The following is a 20376-nucleotide window of genomic DNA, read 5'->3' as shown; positions in this document are numbered from 1 at the left end:
TAAAGTGTTGGCAATAATGCTATCGACCTAGAAAATTCTATATCTATAAAATATTACAAGAACCTGATCTATTTATTGCTTTTCTATAAGGGGTTTTGCGTTCAGTAAATTATTCTTCTAGAATATTGGAGCTTTTTCTGCTAAGCTCATGAAAAATCAATTTTTTTCCTCAGCAACCAAAATCGCGAGAAATTAATCATTAATGCAAAATTTTCTTGCTTATTTGAACCAGAAACCTCTTATCTTCATGGTATTACACGGATACCTCGTAATTCCTTAATTTATGGTTACTAACCTCTAATAAACTTTGCAATACGATTACGAGTGAAGATATACCTAAAACTGTCAAAGCACCAGAAGCACATGTACCAAACAATTCGTTGTCATAGCAACGGTATGTAACCACAACATTCCTCCGTGAACTTGGAGCTATCAAGCATACTTTATCAGAGGTGAAGTTAACGTATACAGATTATAAGCAAATAATAGATTGTAATTTTTTGAATGACCTAATATTATATAGATATTACCTTCTTAAAATTTAGGTGATACTATTTATATCCTGATATTAAAAAATGTTTATGATAATGATAGAGATAGTTAAGTCTTTGTTTATGTTTTAAGCAAAAGAATATGTTTGCTACCTTAGAAGTGTTGACAAGGTATAACGAAATTTCGTCTTTCTCGTCATCACCAGACATATATGATAATTGAGCAATATCTTCAAAACAGATTTGAAGTAAGTAAAGCAGTTAAATTGAATTGTTATAAATGTTGTTTTTCATGTGAAAGAATGCATTCTCTGCCAACTGTAACCGCAAAGGGTAGATATGAATTGAAATTTACATTGAAACTGTATTAAGATTTACGACTAAATTAAGTTTGAATTTTGTTTTTCATATGCTATCTATACTTCTGAATGTCATTAGACTACACAATCTTACATGTTTAGCCTCATATGCAGGTGATATGGCCATATATGCCGTATTTTGAAGCCTTGGTAATACCGCCTTAGTTAATCACACACCCTAGTGAATGGATAGCCTGAAATATATCTTATATACGTCATCTTACCATTTAGTTTTTCAACCTTTTCAATCTTGACATGTATCCCATAGTAACCTAATTTATGGCCATTTTAAAAGTTTACGGAGGCTAATTAATATTAATGTTATAACCTAATAGCCCGCCAGTGGTGAGTTATTTAAAGCCCTTGGTTGCAAAATTTTTTACCCTTAAAGTGAGAGTCAATCTTTTGATAAGCAAGATGTTAAGCATTTAAAGGATTTAAGATTTTTAGATATTACTTTTCTTATATCTCAGTTGTCGGGTACATTTGGACATCCATTTTGCCTTCATTACTCTGTAGAAAAATAAGTTGAATGGAAACATAAATCTTAAAGTTTTATCATTTATTTTTCATAACATCACAATTCAGCTGTGATTATATTTCATTTGTGCATACTTATATTGTACTTATGGATGTAATACTTGACCTGCAATCTTTAATGGGTACTGATACCTTCAGTACAATTGTAGAAACCATTTTAGTAAATTTACACGTATGCTGGAATTACAGTTTATTACAAGGAAAATTTATGAAAATTTTAATATACTTTTGATAAATGGATTTTAGTACTCTCCTGGTTAATAACATCTGAAGAATCACACTTTATAATTTGAAATTTCAAACAAGGCATGATTGTCCATATAATATTAAGGCTAGCAGTAAGTATAGTATAAGGTAATTTTTATCAGTCCAGGGCTTGGGCCCTTTTGTTAGGCTTGGATGTAATTATACAATTACCGTGACTAATCTACTTAAAAGTTTTTAATGCTGTCTGAGAGGTTGTATGCTCAGTTAGGTAGGCCCCAGTGTCTTAGGTTAGGTGTGGTAATTTCCCTCGTACCATATTGTGCTACATAGGATGTGGCCTTTTAAGGTAGGTTAGGTTAGTTATGATTGAATTAGGAGGTAATCCCTATACAGTGGTTTAATTACTGGTACCATTGCCAGACTTTCATGCTTTTTCATTTATTTGTTACCAGTTCAATGCATGAGTAATATATTTTTCCATTTATTCATCTTATTTTTTCATGTTTTACAATTCACTGTAATACTTCTTTTCCCCAACCCTTAAACCCTGGTTTCCCATTATGGCCCTTCCATAATTGTTAGCTATTGGTATATGGGAAATGCAAAATGAGTAGATTGTGAGTAGATTGCATAAAAAAATAAAGGCAAAAAAAAAACACAAGGCACGAGAGAAGCCTTAAAAAATATTTGGTTAATGTGATAGAAAAATATTGATTTAACATATAGTTATATATGTGTGCATGATTTATTCTTCACACTACAGTACAGTATACCTTTCTTAACTTTTTTGAGACAAGAGAATTGTACGGAAATTAGCCTTTTTGTGTCTAGGTGACAGCTGATATAGTCCTGAGCAGTTAATTTTTTACTGACTGATTTTACTTATGATTATGTATGTGAGAATAATTTAGGCTAATTTACTTGTGTTAACTTTCCAAAGGCAGGCTAGCTTGAAGTGTATTTTATACCTGTAGCATAGATTAAAAGTAAAATTCACCTGGTTTCCCTATTGTTACTCTGCGCTACATCATTTACAAAATTACAAATCAAAACACTGAGCTGGTTTAGGGCATCTTATTTTAGAGCACTTATACACACAGGCTAATGATTGCTGCTTGAAAAGTCCGCAGAAAGATGGCGAGGGATCGTTTTAATATTAGAAGTGTTAGGTTAGCATTTGTAAGTAAGGGGAAGCTCTACGAGATATCATGTTTTTTATTCATAAGTTAGCTCTTGTTTAGCAAGATTCGTTACAATTTTTCTAGGAAGTGTACTTCTTGAATACTATGTGGAGTGTAAGGTAGAATTGAATGATACAGTATATGTTTAATCATAGATCAGATAGGTTTATTAAGGAGAATCACTTATCATAGAGGCATGAAGTTGTAGTTTTTGTAGAGTGTAACCCTCTAGATTTTATTTTAGGAAGTATATCTGCCTGATACTCATACTTGTTCTGAGTTTGGACTACTACCTCAGCAGGTCAAAACAAGTGAAACTGATGAGTGGTCAGTACAGTAAAAGTAGGCATATACTGTACCTTAAAGTGGGAGATGAGTAACAAAAATTTGCAGTACTATATGCGATACAGTACAGTACTTCATTGTTTTAGTTCACTGGTCCTGGTTTGCATGTATAGTATATATCATTTGATAGGAAGTACAGCAAGTACTGTTTCACTTTTTCACATGAGATCAAAATTTTTGTGGTACCTCTACTTGAATGATAAATTTTCAATGTATTTTCTATTGTAGGTTGTTACTATTTAAACATCCCTCAAGTATCAGATGAGGTGACAGCAACAATGGAATTTTCTTCAACACTTATTGATGCCTCATGTTACTTCATGTATTGTTCTTGAAGACATGTAAAACTTTAGGAATGCTGCGTTTGTTAGAAATCTAATTTTTTTTGCAGTGGAGTTTCTAGCATCAAGGATTTTCTTAGTGCATTTTGAAAATCATAAATTTCTTGAAATTGCAAAATAGGTTTTGGAATTCTGGAAATACTCTATTGTAGAAATGGAAATTTCTAAATTGTGTTAAATGAAAGGAAAAATATTCTCTATAATTACTAATGAATTATGGAAGTAATTTTATACCATCTTGATTTCTTGTATTTTCTGCTTATTGAAACAAAATTGAATTACAGTACCAGGTAAATCATGAGTGCTAGACGAGGACCTGAAGAAGAGATGGAGGAACTAGATGGGGGACCAGGACTAGCGTATATGCCGTTTGTTGTTATGGATGATCTTCTAGATAAACTTAAACTTTTAAATTATGACAAAGACTTCCTTATGGAACTGAAGATGAAGCCACTAAGCAGGTAAAGTTTTTCTTTCTAAATCTGTTTGCTACAAATTTTAAAATCTTTAATTTTGTAACTTATCATAGCACATGAATTTGAATTAACTAGAATTCTTTGAAACATTTTGAGTAATGGTGTGTCCAATCTTTTTCATGATGTAATTTATATATGCTAACATTAGCAATGATGACATCCTTACTGGGACCACATTATGAAATATGTACTTTACAGCATTTTTCATATTTTTCATTCTGACTGCATGGTATATCACCTGGGCAGATTGGTTATGATTCAGTTGTCCAGACTGCATTCCTAGAATGCTGTGAACTGAGGATAACTTTGGTGATTGAAAATCCTTACAGTACTATGTTTCTTATTGCTTGTAATATAGCTATCTTGTATCTGGGTGACTTATATAGTTTAACTAAAAATTAAATGTGTCTGCTCCTTGTACAGAAATTTAATTCACACTGTGGTCATTAGTCTCTTGTGTCATGGCACTCCTTATTTCTGCTCTCAGGAAATCTTTCTTCTAAGTGAGCAATGTTAATATGTGTGTTATTGGTGCTTCTCTATGGCGTACTAGCCAAGGCTTTAGTAAAACTACTTTAGGTGGAATTGTTTGTATGTTGCTCCATTGTCTGTATAATTATCCAGTGGTGGCCAGAACACATACTTGCTGATTGTCTTGATTATTCAGCAATTTACAGGATTGAAACTGTTATTGTCTCTTTAAAAATTTCAAGGCCTGGTATCGTGGTAATCAAGGTTTATCTCTTTTTATTTGTTCTGTAGTTTTAAAGATTGAACTAACAACCTACTTATAGAGGGAATGTGGGAGTCAATATCAGTGAAGTACAGCTAATCACTCAATCACTGGAGCCTGAGGCATTTTAGTCCTTAGAGTTTGCTCTCTTGCCCTTAGACAGCATGGCCAACTTTATCATTCTGATAGGAATTCGCATTACTTAACACAGCAAGTAAGGCAAACCATAACTCTGATATAAGAAGTTTATAATTTGTGAGAACAATTCATCGTGAGGATTACAAGTTCTCTTTCGTTGTCTCTATTCAATACTTATGTTTTTTTTTCAGGCATTATTTTGCAATTGCTACCAATCCTGGAGAACAGTTTTACCTCTTCACCTCTTTAGCTGCTTGGCTCATTCGCAAGTCAGGTAGGACCATGGAAGCCCCACAAGAATATGATGATCCAAATTCAACCATATCTAGTATTCTCGATCACCTTCGGCAATTGGCAAGTACAATATGTAGATGCACATGTTTAGCAAATCAGAAAAATAATAATAGAAAAATAAACTTGTATTGTTTAAGGTACTATTCACAGTGGTTTTTATTATTTTAGAATAGTATGACTGAGTTTTTATTGTTTTATTTCATATGTTTTTCTTTAATTATTAATTATGCTTATGCTATTTTCCTTCTTGTTTTTGCTGAGTTTATATTGATTTCAAGCACTACATTAGTCTCGTTCTTGAATTCAGTATATTATAGCTGTACATATGTTTTTGTAGAATATTTTATCCATGTTCATTTCATTAGATAGTAGTTTTGCATATTGTACTATTCTTTTATATATGATTTTTAATTTAGATACTGTACAATATTTTTTCCAGGGTGTTGCCGTAGATTTCCCACCAAGTAGATTGAAAAGCGGATGCGGCGAACATGCTATTTTTGTTCTGGATCGTCTTGCTGACTTTGCACTCAAGGCATCTATGTTTGCTTGGAGAAAGTAAGTTAGTCTACACTGGTAATTATGTGTAATTGTTATTGATATTTAGTAATATGTACTTTGAAATATTAACCCTTTTACCCCCAGGCTATTTGGAAATTTCCAACCCTTAACCCCTAGGGGGTTACTTTTTTCCCAGCACATTTTGCAGTATATTTTTTTTTAAATTGCTCTAACAGCCTTAATTTTTGTCATAGAGAGGTCAGGTTGGTCTCATTCTCTTGAAAAATGCCTGAATTTTCTCAAAAAATTATCAAAAATTTGAAAAAAAAATTTTATAGCATTTTTTGCAAGGACGTACCGGTACGTCCATGGGGGTAAAGGGATGGCTTTTGTGAAACGTACCAGTACGTCCTTTGGGGGTAAAAGGGTTAAGGAACTTCATTGAAAATGTTGCACTTTATAGTCAGCTTTGTCCTTATTTTATATGATTTTAAAGCCGCATCTCATAAAATACAAATTAGGTATAAAAGTTTACAATGTTTTGGAAGGAAATACTATCACAAAGGTGTAGAATGTAATAAACAAGTTTAAGGATGATACTGTATACTGTACAGTACTGTGATTCTACAGTGTTTGGTGAGCAGTGATTAATCTTAACCTTGTCAATTAGGTAATTATGCTGAAAAGTGGACATAGATCTAGATATCTTAAGAAAATCCTTACAGAAACAGTCATAGTTATATTTTGCTTCAGCTTATCTACAGCTTCCAACTTATTCACTAAGATAAATTCTTAGTACCAGTTCTAACCCACATTGAGGCCATTCCATATGCCAAGGTAGGTGTACTGTACTTGAGTGTCCAAATGCCTAATTGCAACAGTCCAATGCAGCAAGCAGTATGTCATAACTCAAAAAGATGAATAGTAACAGTATTTTGGTAAGACTAATATGTAGAGAGTAGCATAGGTTCAAGAACTGTCCAATTTGATGATGATTAAAAGAAATTTGACCATAAAAAAGGCCAGCCAATTATAAAAAAAGAATCCTTGAACACCTGTCATTGCTGGAGAAGCCGATGAAAAGAGGAAGTTGCAGAGTCCAGTAAATACAGCTTCACTAAGCCAAAAACTAGTTGGCAACAAATCAAAATGGTTAACAAAAGTTTCAGGTGATATACTAATGAAATACAAATGGAATGTAGCCCAATAAAGGAGATAGTGTGTCATTTGGCAAGAGTACCTTTATTGGTGATGATAAGAGAAATGTTGAAAGACAGGAGTTTCATATCTTGCCTGTATGGAAAAAAGAAGGAAAATCCACAAGTTAAAACTTTAAATATTGAAAAATAATTCAAACCTCAAAGAATATCTCATGCCAAGGCCATTTGCTATACTGAATTGTCAAGCAACTTTAGTGTTTCTTCAGGAAATCAAGACTGTTCCATTTTTGTACATCTCTTCACTTGGTATGCAGAAATACCAGTGAATTGCTAAAAAAAAATCAACTGCCTTATTGTTTTGGAAAGTGTTAATGTTTCACAAAAGGCAAGCCAATGACTCTCCTCAAATTGAACTGACTCCTGTATGTTGGTACACACAAATTGTTAGATTTTGAAGATAGTTCACCGAGACCTCATCTGTATGATAAATGAGTTTCTTATTCACAGGTTTTGCCTATTTGTTCATTTTTTTTCAGCTCAACATATTCTATGGTAAGAAAACTGTCAGTCCAAGTAAGATCTTGGAACTAAATCTTTCTAGATTTGAATTTACTGGTTTCTGATGTTTAATATGATTTCAGACCTGTGTACCCTGCCGAAGATACCGGTGGTGAAGATGGCGATGTGGAGGACGAGGCTGAACTTACTTTAGATAAAGTAGAAGAAGAGATGATGGCTGAGTATGATGATGATGAGGAGGAAGAAGAAGAAAATATTTTACATATTGATGATCTCAAAGACTTGACTAAAACTGTGAGAAAATCAAGCTGTATTTATATAGGATTTGTTTAGAAAGCACTGTATTTTGAAATCATATTGTTCATTATGATTATTCATAGGAAAGAATTCTGTTATTGAAAGTAATGCAATCATATCTTGATTTTTTATTTACTTTTCAGCAAGGAGATGCATGGCCAGATGAAATCCTACATTCAAACACAACCTCTGAAGAGTGGAGGCTTGAACTGGAACGAGTTCTTCCTCAGTTGAAAGTTACCATTAGGTCAGGTATGTCGGCAGTTTTGTCATAGAGTTAGCTTGACCTTATCACTGAATTGAAATCACAGACTCGTATAGAGCCGTCAGGTACATCATAGGGAATTGACTTATATTTGAGAGATAAATATTATTCATTACTATACAATTTCCTTAACTACATGAATTTTTGTGGCTAAACTCATGACCAAATTAAAATTTCTTTGCTAGGCACAGAACTGGAGCAAGCTTCTATGACAAGTATTGAATAGTGGGCCTAATATAATGTGTAGTAATTTGTGTACTTTTAATTATACTGTATGTTGATAAATCAGTTTATTTTACTTTTGCATACAAGTACATACATACATATACCAAGGCACTTCCCCCAATTTTGGGGGGTAGCCGACATCAACAAATAAAACAAAACAAAAAAGGGGACCTCTACTCTCTACGTTCCTCCAGCCTAACAAGGGACTCAACCGAGTTCAGCTGGTACTGCTAGGGTGCCACAATCCACCCTCCTACATTATCCACCACAGATGAAGCTTCATAATGCTGAATCCCCTACTGCTGCTACCTCCGCGGTCATCTAAGGCATCGGAGGAAAGCAGCAGGGCCTACCGTAACTGCGTCATAATCGCTCGCCATTCATTCCTATTTCTAGCATGCTCTCTTGCCTCTCTCACATCTATCCTCCTATCACCCAGAGCTTCCTTCACTCCATCCATTCACCCAAACCTTGGCCTTCCTCTTGTACTTCTCCCATCAACTCTTGCATATGAGTAAAAGAGCTAATTCATTATAAGCTATATTGAGTGTACATGATATTGCACAGTACAGTATTTTGATTTTTACTCACAGATATCACTATTTAGATGCTTTTTACTGATTCAGTACTGCAGTTGAAGACATTTACAACATTACTTTAGTTTGTGAATTTTTCAATATTAATCTTACCCGATAATCATGTAGCTGTCAACTCTGTTGCCGACAAAAATCTACGGTCGGGATACGCCAGCGATCGCTATACAGGTGGGGGTGAACACCACAGCGCCATCTGTGGTCAGGTACTCCAGTACTTCTTGTCAACACCACCTCAATTTTTCCTCTGTCGTGCCTCCGGCTAGACCTACATGGATACGCTGTTGATTCTGGAGTTATTGCTCACGATTTGGTGATGTATTTGCTCTAGAATTTAGCCTTCGCTATTCAGGAAGCTATATCATTAGCTTAGCAAGTTTTTGGAATTAATTTGATTTAATTTTTTATTTAATTTTGGTACGAAGAGAGTATGAACTCTCTTTCACTTTTAAATGGCCGACCCTTCCCTTAGACGGAAGTGTTGGTGTCGAAGAGAGTATAGACTCTCTTAATTTTGCTTAACAAAAGTTATAGATTTATTTTATTTCTCTCCGCCTTTTATAGGCCTCTTTGATTAACTTCCTTAAATTATTATAAACTTATTAAAATTAATTTTTATATTTGTTTATATTCGACCTTTCCTAATAGTAGGCGGTCTTTTCTTGGAACCGAAGTTAATTAACATTGAGCCCGTCATTTCGTTTTTACCTGTTAACATATTATGCTATTTTAAGGTTTTTGAAAGAATTTCTTTGATAGTCTTGTACTGTTTTCAAAGTTGAACTAACGTTTTGTTTTGTCTCTGCAGTTGTTGACGTTCAGAACGTTCAACTTGCGCTCTATCGTTACGATAGAGAAAGAGTCTATCACGGTGTCACGTTGCAGTAAGAGTAAACCGATTCTAGCGTTTTGTTCATTCTTTCTTAGCTTAAATGGTTTTAATTCTAAGAAAGGAACTTTTTATTTGGGAAATCTTTCAGTTTTTTTCCTTTAACAATAATATGTTTTAACGATATATATATTGGGCTCTTCTCTCAGGTGCTAAGTCAAGAGAGAGAGAGAGAGAGATAGAGACGGAGGGAGAGAGAGGAGGATAAACGTTTCGTTCAAGCGGGTAACGTTGTTATCGTTTTTGCTCTTCTCCCTAGTCTCTTTAGGGGAAGAAGGTAAACGTTTCTAGAGTTTTATTCTTGTTCTCAGGCTTTATGCGGTGAGAGATTTTAAACGTAGTTTATTTGATCTAGTGTTTAGTCTCTTTTCCAGCCACTGTATTATTTATCTTTCATTATGTTTTTCTGTTACATTGTAATACTGTTTTCGCAATTACTAACTTTTAATGAAGGATAGAATTGCGTGTTTCAGGTACAAACCACTTAAAGTTTCGAGTTCAGTGAAATAAGTGCAAACAGAAAATCAAAAGTGATAAAGTTATAAGCGCAAAGTGTTACAGTGTTGCGTTCGAGGGTTCGTCTGTTCGTGCCAGTTGTTCGCCTAGTCTGGGACCTCTTACAAGCTCCCAAGCCCAGGGGAGAAGTAATGTCGAAGGACTTATGGGTTCAGCAGGCCTTGATCGACGAACAGACGTTTCCCTCCGGGGTTTCGGGTGTAACCAACTCACGTAGCCGACGTGATCACCCCACCCACACAAAGACGAGAGAGCCCTTTTATTCCTCGTCTGCGGAAGAGGTTTCTCGCAGAAACCATGGACCAAATCTTGCAGCTTTTAAGTGCAAGTCGGTCCCTTCCGCGCAAGTCCAACTCCTAGGTGGTACCGTTAGCACTGGGTCAGTTCGGACTTGCTGCAGTACGACAACTGCACACCTCCCAGAGAGGCAAGGTGGTATCGCAACAGACAGTAACTCCATCTGTTGCCGCACCAGCTGTTTTAGACCCTCAGTTTCAACGGACAGTAGCTCCGTTTGTTGTTGTCTTTCTTAAACTCTAGTGGTCTATGCTGCTGACAATGCAGTCTCAGCTTGCGGTGTTGATGCAGGAGTTTCAGGCAGAGAAGGTTAGCACACCTCCTCCTGCGAGCGCTCATGAGGCAGCCGCCTCAACTCCACCTCTACGCAGTCCACCCTGCCAGACGTATGATGTTGAGGTTCCTCAACCTACCTCCACGCGTGAGCTGCCGCATTGGGAGTTGCCAGATACCAGCGCTGTGCAGCTCATGAGGCAGCCGCCTCAACTCCACCTCTGCGCAGTCCACCCTGCCAGACGTATGATGTTGAGGTTCCTCAACCTACCTCCACGCGTGAGCTGCCACATTGGGAGTTGCCAGATACCAGCGCTGTGCAGCAACCTCCACTTTCCTTGAGGCAGGAACCTCTTGCTATGCGGCAACCTCCTCAACACTTGAGGCAGGAGCCTTATGCTTTGCAGCAACCTACTCTACCCTTGAGGCAGGAGCTTCATGTGTTGCGACAACCTCCTCCATCCTCGAGGCAGCAACCTCTTGCGTTGCGGCAACCTCCACCATCCTTGAGGCAGCAACCTCAACTCTTGCGGCAGCCACCTCCACTCTTGAGGCAAGAACCTCAACTCTTGAGGCAAGAGCCTCAACTCTTGAGGAACCTCATGCTATGAGGCAGCCGCCTCAACGCATGCAGCAACCGCATTCTTCACAGCATGAGCCTCTCTCTGCGCAGCTACCTCCTCAACCCTTGAGGCAGACGCAACTCTTGAGGCAGGAACCTCACAGGAGCCTCATGCTATGCGGCATCCTCCTCAAACCATGAGGCAGGAGCCTCATGCTTTGCGGCATCCTCCTCAACCCATGAGGCAGGAGCCTCATGCTATGCGACATCCTCCTCTACCCATGAGGCAGCCTCATGCTATGCGGCATCCTCCTCAACCCATGAGGCAGGAGCCTCATGCTATGCGGCATCCTCCTCAACCCATGAGGCAGGAGTCTCATGCTATGAGGAGCCTCATGCTATGCGGCATCCTCCTCAAACCATGAGGCAGGAGCCTCATGCTATGCGGCAACCGCCTCAACCCATGAGGCAGGAGCCTCATACTACGCGGCATCCTCCTCAATGCATGCGGCATAAGCCTCATCCCTTGCAACTTGAGCCTCATCCCATGCAGCATGAGCCTCATACCATGCAGCATGAGCCTCATCCCATGCAGCATGAGCCTCATCCCATGCAACATAAGCCGCACGCCATGCAACATGCTCTGCTTACCTTACAGCATGCTCTACATACAGCATGCTCTGCATACAGCATGCTCTGCATACCTTACCGCATGCTTCTCAGTCACACATCTTTGGTTGTTGCCAACTCACTGGACTGTCAAGCAGTTTCATAACGTTGCCTTCTAGTCTGCTGCTTTTGCACCAGTGAAACCCTCACTGAGAGAACTTAGCTTTTCTCGGATATGGTTCCTGTAGATGAGAAAGTGCTATTCTCCCTCCTTCTGATATTCCCTTGAGGACTCTGTCATTTGGAGAGGAGCCTTTAGCTGCTTAGCCTCCTATGGACTTTTATTTAAGCATAACATGCTTCCAGGGAGGGTAATGGTTCCACTTCAGTCGCTAACCCCGTCTGTTACCACACCTACTCCCATAGACCTTGAGCTGTGTTGCAAGACATGCAGTCCAAGCTTAGTCCTTGTTAGAGGATTTTTTGTTTACGGAGTCAGTGTGTCACTGGGAAGACGTTCAACAACCAGCAGAAGTGACTTGTTGTGACGCAGTGCGGCAACCTCAGCAACCCGATAAGGAGTTGTCTGTACGACCCAGACAGTCTAGACAGCTTCGGGTTGTCACTGTACTTCCTCGCTTCCCCATGGTTGACAGTTCACAAACTGTGCAGCAGTACCATGATCTTGTGTCCGGCTCCGTCAGACGACTAGCTTTTTAGAGCTCCCACAAGTCGTCGCTGTCTGGAGATTCTCAGATGGACTATGGATCTGACCAAGGAACTGGGCCTCCTGGTCAATTTTGAGGAGTCCCAGCTCGTCCCATCCCAGACCATTGTCTTCCTGGGTATGGATCTTCAGAGTCGAGCTTTTCGGGCTTTTCCGTCGGCCCCAAAGATCTACTTAGCCCTAGATTGCTTCCAGAGCATGCTGAGAAGGAACCGGTGTTCAGTCAGGTAGCGGATGAGTCTAACAGGGACACTTTCATCGCTGGCCCTGTTCATCGAGTTAGGGAGACCCCACCTCCGCCCCCTTCAGTATCATCTAGCGGCTCACTGGATAAAGGACATGACGCTAGAGACGATCTCAGTTCCTGTTTCCGAAGAGAGGAGGTCTACTCTCACGTGGTGAAAGAACAGCTTTCTTCTCAAGGAAGTCTACCTTTGGCTGTTCAGAAACCCGACTGCCATCTCTTCTCTGACGCATCAGACACGGGCTGGGGTGCGACTTTGGACGGACAGGAATGCTCGGGTACATGGAATCAGGAGCTAAGGACACTTTACATCTATTGCAAGGAGCTGTTGGCGGTTCATCTGGCCTTGTTAAACTTCAAGTCCCTCCAGCTTAACAAGGTGGTGGAGGTGGACTCTGACAACACCACAGCCTTGGCTTACATCTCCAAGCAGGGAGGGACTCATTCGTGGAAGTTGTTCTAGATCGCAAGGGACCTCCTCATCTGGTTAAAAGATCGAAAGCTCACGCTAGTAACGAGGTTCATTCAGGGCGATATGAATGTCATGGCAGATCGCCTTAGTCGGAAGGGTCAGGTCATCCCCACAGAGTGGACCCTTCACAAGAATGTTTGCAGCAGACTTTGGGCCCTGTGGGGTCAGCCAACCATAGATCTGTTCGCTACCTCGATAACCTAGAGGCTCCCGTTGTATTGTTCTCCGATTTCAGACCCAGCAGCAGTTCACGTGGATGCTTTTCTGCTGGATTGGTCCCATCTCGACCTGTATGCATTCCCGCCGTTCAAGATTGTCAACAGGGTACTTCAGAAGTTCGCCTCTCGCAAAGGGACACGGCTGACGTTGGTTGGCTCCGCTCTGGCCCGCGAGAGAATGGTTCATAGAGGTACTGCAATGGCTGGTCGACATTCCCAGGACTCTTCCTCTAGGAGTGGACCTTCTACGTCTACCTCACGTAAAGAAGGTACATCCAAACCTCCACGCTCTTCGTCTGACTGCCTTCAGACTTTCGAAAGACTCTCAAGAGCTAGGGGCTTTTCGAAGGAGGCAGCCAGAGCGATTGCCAGAGCAAGGAGGACATCTACTCTCAGAGTCTATCAGTCTAAGGGGAAGTCTTCCGAAGCTGGTACAAGGCCAATGCAGTTTCCTCATCCAGTACCACTGTAACCCAGATTGCTGACTTCCTGTTACATCTAAGGAACGTAAGGTCCCTTTCAGCTCCTACGATTAAGGGTTACAGAAGTATGTTGGCAGCGGTTTTCCGCCACAGAAGCTTGGATCTTTCCACCAACAAAGATCTACAGGACCTCCTTAGGTCTTTTAAGACCTCAAAGGAATGTCGGTTGTCCACTCCAGGCTGGAATCTAGACGTGGTCCTAAGGTTCCTTATGTCATCAAGATTTGAACCTCTTCAATCAGCCTCTTTTAAGGACCTCACATTAAAAACTCTTTTCCTCGTGTGCTTGACAACAGCTAAAAGAGTAAGTGAGATCCACGCCTTCAGCAGGAACATAGTTTTCACATCTGAAACGGCTACATGTTCCTTGCAGCTCGTTTTTTTGCTAAAACGAGCTTCCTTCACGTCCTTGGCCTAAGTCGTTCGAGATACCAAGCCTGTCCAACTTGGTGGGGGACGAACTGGAGAGAGTACTTTGCCCAGTTAGAGCTCTTAGGTACTATCTAAAAAGGTCATAACCTTTACGAGGACAATCAGAAGCCTTATGGTGTGCTATCAAGAAGCCTTCTCTTCCAAGGTCTAAGAACTCAGTTTCTTACCTATTCAGGCTCCTGATTAGGGAAGCACATTCTCATCTGAAGGAAGAAGACCTTGCTTTGCTGAAGGTAAGGACACATGAAGTGAGAGCTGTGGCTACTTCAGTGGCCCTCAAACAGAACCGTTCTCTGCAGAGTGTTATGGATGCAACCTATTGGAGAAGCAAGTCAGTGTTTGCATCATTCTATCTCAAAGATGTCCAGTCTCTTTACGAGAACTGCTACACCCTGGGACCATTCGTAGCAACGAATGCAGTAGTAGGCGGGGGCTCAGCCACTACATTCCCATAATCCCATAACCTTTTTAACCTTTCTCTTGAATACTTTTTATGGGTTGTACGGTCGGCTAAGAAGCCTTCCACATCCTTGTTGATTTGGCGGGTGGTCAATTCTTTCTTGAGAAGCGCCGAGGTTAAAGGTTGTGATGAGGTCCTTTAGTATGGGTTGCAGCCCTTTATACTTCAGCACCTAAGAGTCGTTCAGCATCCTAAGAGGACCGCTACGCTCAGTAAGGAAGACGTACTTAATAAAGGCAGAGTAATGGTTCAAGTCGTCTTCCTTACCAGGTACTTATTTATTTTATGTTATTTTTGAATAACTAATAAAATAAAATACGGGATACTTAGCTTCTTTGTTAACATGTATGCTGGTCTCCACCCACCACCCTGGGTGTGAATCAGCTACATGATTATCGGGTAAGATTAATATTGAAAAATGTTATTTTCATTAGTAAAATAAATTTTTGAATATACTTACCCGATAATCATGATTTAATTGACCCACCCTTCCTCCCCATAGAGAACCAGTGGACCGAGGAAAAAATTGAGGTGGTGTTGACAAGAAGTACTGGAGTACCTGACCACAGATGGCGCTGTGGTGTTCACCCCCACCTGTATAGCGATCGCTGGCGTATCCCGACCGTAGATTTCTGTCGGCAACAGAGTTGACAGCTACATGATTATCGGGTAAGTATATTCAAAAATTTATTTTACTAATGAAAATAACATTTTGCCTTCTTTCAGATAATCGTGACTGGCGATCTCATATTGAGCAGATGAATGAGCACAGGGGAAAAATCAATGAAACATTAACCTTCACACAGAAGCAGCTGGATAGCCTTCACTCGGAAATTACCCGTAGTTTAGAGAAAATAAATTCTAGAGAAAAATATCTTAATAGCCAACTAGATCCACTGTTGCAGGAATATAGAAATTTACAGGTAATACAAGTTCAGCTTCCTTATTGTTATTCTTGTTCATGAGAATTAGCGAGGTGGTGACTCGCAGGTTGAGGATTGTAGGTGTTAAACAACTTTTAGGTGACATGATACAAAATTCTGAGAAGATTTAGATAGAAGTTTCAGTATTATGCTGAAGTTCTTTAAAAGTTATGCTTCCCTTTGAACTGTATGCTTTCATCAATAAGATAACAAGTTGTAGTGCCTTATTGAAAATGTCCCTGCCTGGCTTTCTGCTGGACGGTAAATAGAATCCCGCTCTTGTAAAGTTTGCAACCTCACCATCCTTGTGAGCTAAGGATAGTGGTGGGTTTGGGAGAGCCTACAGGTCTACCTGATCAGGCATCAGCATTCATTACCTGGTCCTAGCTTGGGTGGAGAGGGGCTCAGGTGCTGAATATATGTATATATGGTCAGTCTTTAGGACATTGTCACTGTCCATTGCCTTTGCTATTCATGATCAACCTTTAAACCTTTCAGTTTACTAAGGCGGGATTTACAATTGTGTTTGAGAAATTTTCCACTTGGGTATATAAGCACAGGATGTCTGAGAGATCATTCATTAATTCATGCGAGCAGTGGGCATGTCGGCATCTCGGTACAGTACACTACATACAATAGATCACCAGGTGGGTGGGATGCTGGGTAGAGTGCACATAGGATGAAAACTATCTACAGTTAAGGATGACTTCAGATCTCGAGGTTACTACATTATTGAGAAAATATCAAGTTTTTTATGATCTGATTTATTTACTTACAATTTGAAGATTGATTTGCATTTAATGATGGTTTGTATGAGGAAATAGTGAAGGTTTATTGAAATTTTCAAGTAGTGATATTACTGTATTTTTTAAAATTTAATCAGCTGACTCTGCATCTTCTGATGTAGAATTCACTAAATTAATGATGGTTCCTAGTAGTCATTCACTCTTGAGTGATATGCTACTTACCAACAGATTATTGCGCATTAACAGGCATAGTTTCTGTTGATTCTACTGATAATTTCAAGGTATGCATGGAAGTATATGGGTACACATAAAAAAAATTTAGATAGTTCAGATATTTAATAATAATAATAATCAGGAAGAACAGTTAGTCAGAAAGCCAGTAGGTAAGGTAGTGGCAGGAAAAGGATCGGATGGAAAGCCCAGGAAATCATAAAAAAGAGAATCATTGAAGACCTATAACAGATCAAAGTTCCAGAAGAGCACTGTACACAACAAAAATGTAGTGAACTTGTGTTTTGTGACCTCATTAAAAAATTGTATGACAGATTTTCATGATAATGACTGTAAAACAGTAAAAGTACTTACTGTACATGCATTATACATTTGCTTTTTTCTATACAGAATTTATCAGCAGAAAGTCGTGAACAGTACCGACAAGTATCTGGGAGACTAGTCGAGAAGTCTCATGAACTGGCCCAAATATCTGATGAACTTGATCGCGTGAAGCACGAAATGGAGGAAAGGGGATCTAGTATGACCGATGGCAGTAAGTATTTCTGATTTATTTTGGGCATTTTTATTTTTGGTATTTGTGAGGTACATTCCATAAGCAATGATCAAGAAAACCACTTCGATTTAAGGGAAAGATTTTTTTTTTATTTGTGAATCTAAATTGATGAATTTAGTCAAGATTTATTATTTGATTTATTGTACAAATGTAACTTAAATCACAAATTAATTACTAAACCACTGTAGAAACTAGTAATCTACCAAAAAAGTACAGTATTGTATATTACTAGAATGAAGATGGATGCATTGTAGAACAATTAATTTGGATAGCTAAGTAAGTAATTAGTTAGAGGAGTTATAGCCTGCAGTGCATATGCCCTTATAGAAACTGTTTGAGCGTGCAGGCAGAGGAAGTCTACTCATTTTTTAGGCTTCTAGTAACCAGATGTGTCTCAAAAGTAGCCTAGTTATGTGCTACAACTTTATTTCATGTTAATTTGTAATAGATATAGAGTTAACTGTCAAGAAGGCTTCGGCCTCATATTTACAAGTTTCATAGTTTTTAAAGAGTCTTATGACAGACTTAAAAAATTTTATGCATTTTACCCATTTCTGTGATATTAGATTTGAAAATGGGTTTCATACATTCATTTTAAGGTTTTATGATATGATGTTCTTAGATTTCTTATGTTGATTTAATTATAAGCGTAAATTTTATATTTCATTGACTTGTAGACATTTACTAACTTTGACTTTTCTTTGCAGCGCCTCTGGTGAACATTCGTAAAGGTCTGACACGAGTTAAACAGGAAATCACTGCGATGGATGTACGGATAGGAGTTGTGGAACAAAAACTTATGCAAGCAAAACTGAAGGATAAAACAAATATGCAGAGAGATATGAATGCCCCTGTTTACAATAACATGGACATGGGTCTGTTTTAAAACTATCATTCCTTTTCTAGAAAGCTCTAGCTGATGGGATGAGTTGTGTCAATGAAGAATGTGTGCTGTTAATTTTCTATAAAGTTGTTTTTGGCAGTCTTTGACAGTACCTCTTGAGCAATTGGTTTTTTCTTCAAGTGCATTATATTCATTCATGGTTTAAGTGTCTTCTTCTTTCCCACCGTTATCCCTACGTAAGGGGTCAGTTGCCTGATGCGTCCTCTTCAAGGCCTTCTATCAAGGCATACTCTTCCACCAAACCTCTTCTCTCCATATCATTCTTCACCTTATCTCACTATCTGATTCTCTGTCTCCCTCTTGATCTTCTCCCCCTTACAGGTTCTTCCCAAGTCCTCTTCACTCCCTCCCCAGTTGAAGTGTATCTAGTCATAACTTATGATTTCTCTCTGAATTGAAAGATTTTCTATAAGCAAAATGTCGTTGGGATATTATGACTCCAAAATTTACCCTCTAAGTGAAGGATATTGATTGTTTTCCTTAATTATGTTCTCTATTACTTTTATATAGAGCTAAACTAAACTTTCATGCAATTCATTAGACTTACAGAAAGTATATTTATAATTATTATTCTTTATAATGCTAAAACACTAAAGATATTGCACTTAGAATATGTGTATAGTGTAAATAAAGTAAATTCTTATTCACCCGATTCTGTGTTATGCTCTTGATATTATATGATTTGCTTTTTGTTATGGTCATGATTTTTATCTCATTTTAATCATTGACATTATTTTTAGATTTGTAATAGTCATTAGGGTTTTTTTTTCTCTCACTGGCCTTTTGGGATTAGTACAATGTAGTTTTTCTAAATGTTTTCATCTTCATATTCTAGTGTCAAAAATTAAGATTCTTCATTATTGATATATTTGCTTGACTTTGAGCTTATTGTTACTTTTTTAAAACAGATTAAGAAATATTTCAAAGACTGTTACTAGCCGTCCACTATCAGATAAGTTATACTGTATCCACTGTAAATGGTGCCCTGTACAGTAGTACCCCGGCCTACGTTGCTAATTGGTTCTAAGAGATCCGACGTAAGGCGATTTTTGCCCTTTAAAGTGACTTACTGGATATGCTTCCTATACACATACTGAACATGAAAAAGTACATATAACCTGCTATCATTTTATAAAAATCAGAGCAATATTTCAGAACTAATGTATGTCAAACTGACGTAAAGTTGGGTACTGCTGTATTATAGTGCTATATTAGGGGTCATGTGATGATAAAATTCAGTGCCTTCTGCCAAAACAGAAAAATAGTACCTGACAATGAATTAGAATTCTGTTACACCAGAGGCTGTGTATTTGATTTTACATACTGTACTGTATTTTTTTTTTCTTTTTAGAAATTCTATTGTTTTAATTGTATTGATAGTTTGTTTAATATTTATTTTATTTTCATTATTGGTGAATGTTTATCAATTTCTTTTATAAAATGATGTAAATAGATTGCATATAGTCTTATAATAACTACTATTTTCATACCCTTTATTATTATGAAGTACCATTCAATTATATACAGTATACTGTACAGCTAGAATAGGGTTTTTAAACAACAATGAATTACTGGTTTCTGTCAGTCTACCCATGAACACAACCAATAATGATGAGAAAAATGTTAATACAGTACATGTAGAGCCTTACATCATTATAATGTTTACTCAATTATTGAGTTTCAAAGGTGGTATACATGAGACAGCATTGAATTGAGAATAATTTTCCTATATGGTCACAGTTTTACACCAGAGATATAGACAACTTCAAAGAAATTGTACGGCAAGGGAACCTTAACTGTAGGGACTAAAAAATGCAAAGGTTCATGACTGGCTTCCAATTTAGAGATAGTGTTACAAACACACCCCGTGTGGTACAATGCATGTATTCCTAAAGAGTCTACTGTTCCTCAGTCCATTGCTGCATCCACTTTATATCTTTCTTCACCTCTGCTCCCACTTTCTCTCATCCATCTTGCTGTCCAACCTCTTTTACTTTTTAGTGCAACACCCAGGGTTTCCCTTGTGGTTCCAATTTCTATAAAGCAAAGAAATTCAATTATGATTTTGTAGAGAATTGTGGTGGCTAGGGTCTGTAAAATATTTACTTTTTGAAGATCATGATACAAATTAAGTTGTAGAGAGCTTGTGGTGTTCAGGGACTAGAAAATT

General features: G+C 38.3%; 1 protein-coding gene across 1 annotated transcript; it reads left to right on the top strand.

Annotated features, from left to right (window-relative positions):
* Positions 1 to 657: 657 nt before the first annotated feature.
* IFT57 (intraflagellar transport 57) lies at positions 658 to 19707 on the top strand. The gene is made up of 9 exons (XM_068380634.1): positions 658 to 739; positions 3749 to 3925; positions 5003 to 5165; positions 5545 to 5663; positions 7408 to 7579; positions 7726 to 7834; positions 15573 to 15769; positions 17137 to 17281; positions 18010 to 19707. Exons 2-9 carry the CDS (start codon positions 3762 to 3764, stop codon positions 18186 to 18188), a joined length of 1248 nt encoding a protein of 415 aa, XP_068236735.1. The 5' UTR covers positions 658 to 739; positions 3749 to 3761; the 3' UTR covers positions 18189 to 19707.
* The last annotated feature ends 669 nt before the right edge of the window (positions 19708 to 20376 follow it).

The sequence above is a fragment of the Palaemon carinicauda genome, chromosome 9 (assembly GCF_036898095.1).
Source record: "Palaemon carinicauda isolate YSFRI2023 chromosome 9, ASM3689809v2, whole genome shotgun sequence".
NCBI lineage: Eukaryota > Metazoa > Arthropoda > Malacostraca > Decapoda > Palaemonidae > Palaemon > Palaemon carinicauda.
Note: the sequence above shows the minus strand (reverse complement) of the source record. Positions and strands in the feature narration are given on the sequence as shown.

Bases quoted from the DNA above. Each gene is read 5' to 3' on its own strand.
- IFT57 (XM_068380634.1), top strand. From the start codon at position 3,762: ATGAGTGCTAGACGAGGACCTGAAGAAGAGATGGAGGAACTAGATGGG. The intron at 5,166-5,544 runs GCAAGTACAATA...TATTTTTTCCAG, and splicing joins TCGATCACCTTCGGCAATTG to GGTGTTGCCGTAGATTTCCC. The intron at 5,664-7,407 runs GTAAGTTAGTCT...ATATGATTTCAG, and splicing joins TCTATGTTTGCTTGGAGAAA to ACCTGTGTACCCTGCCGAAG.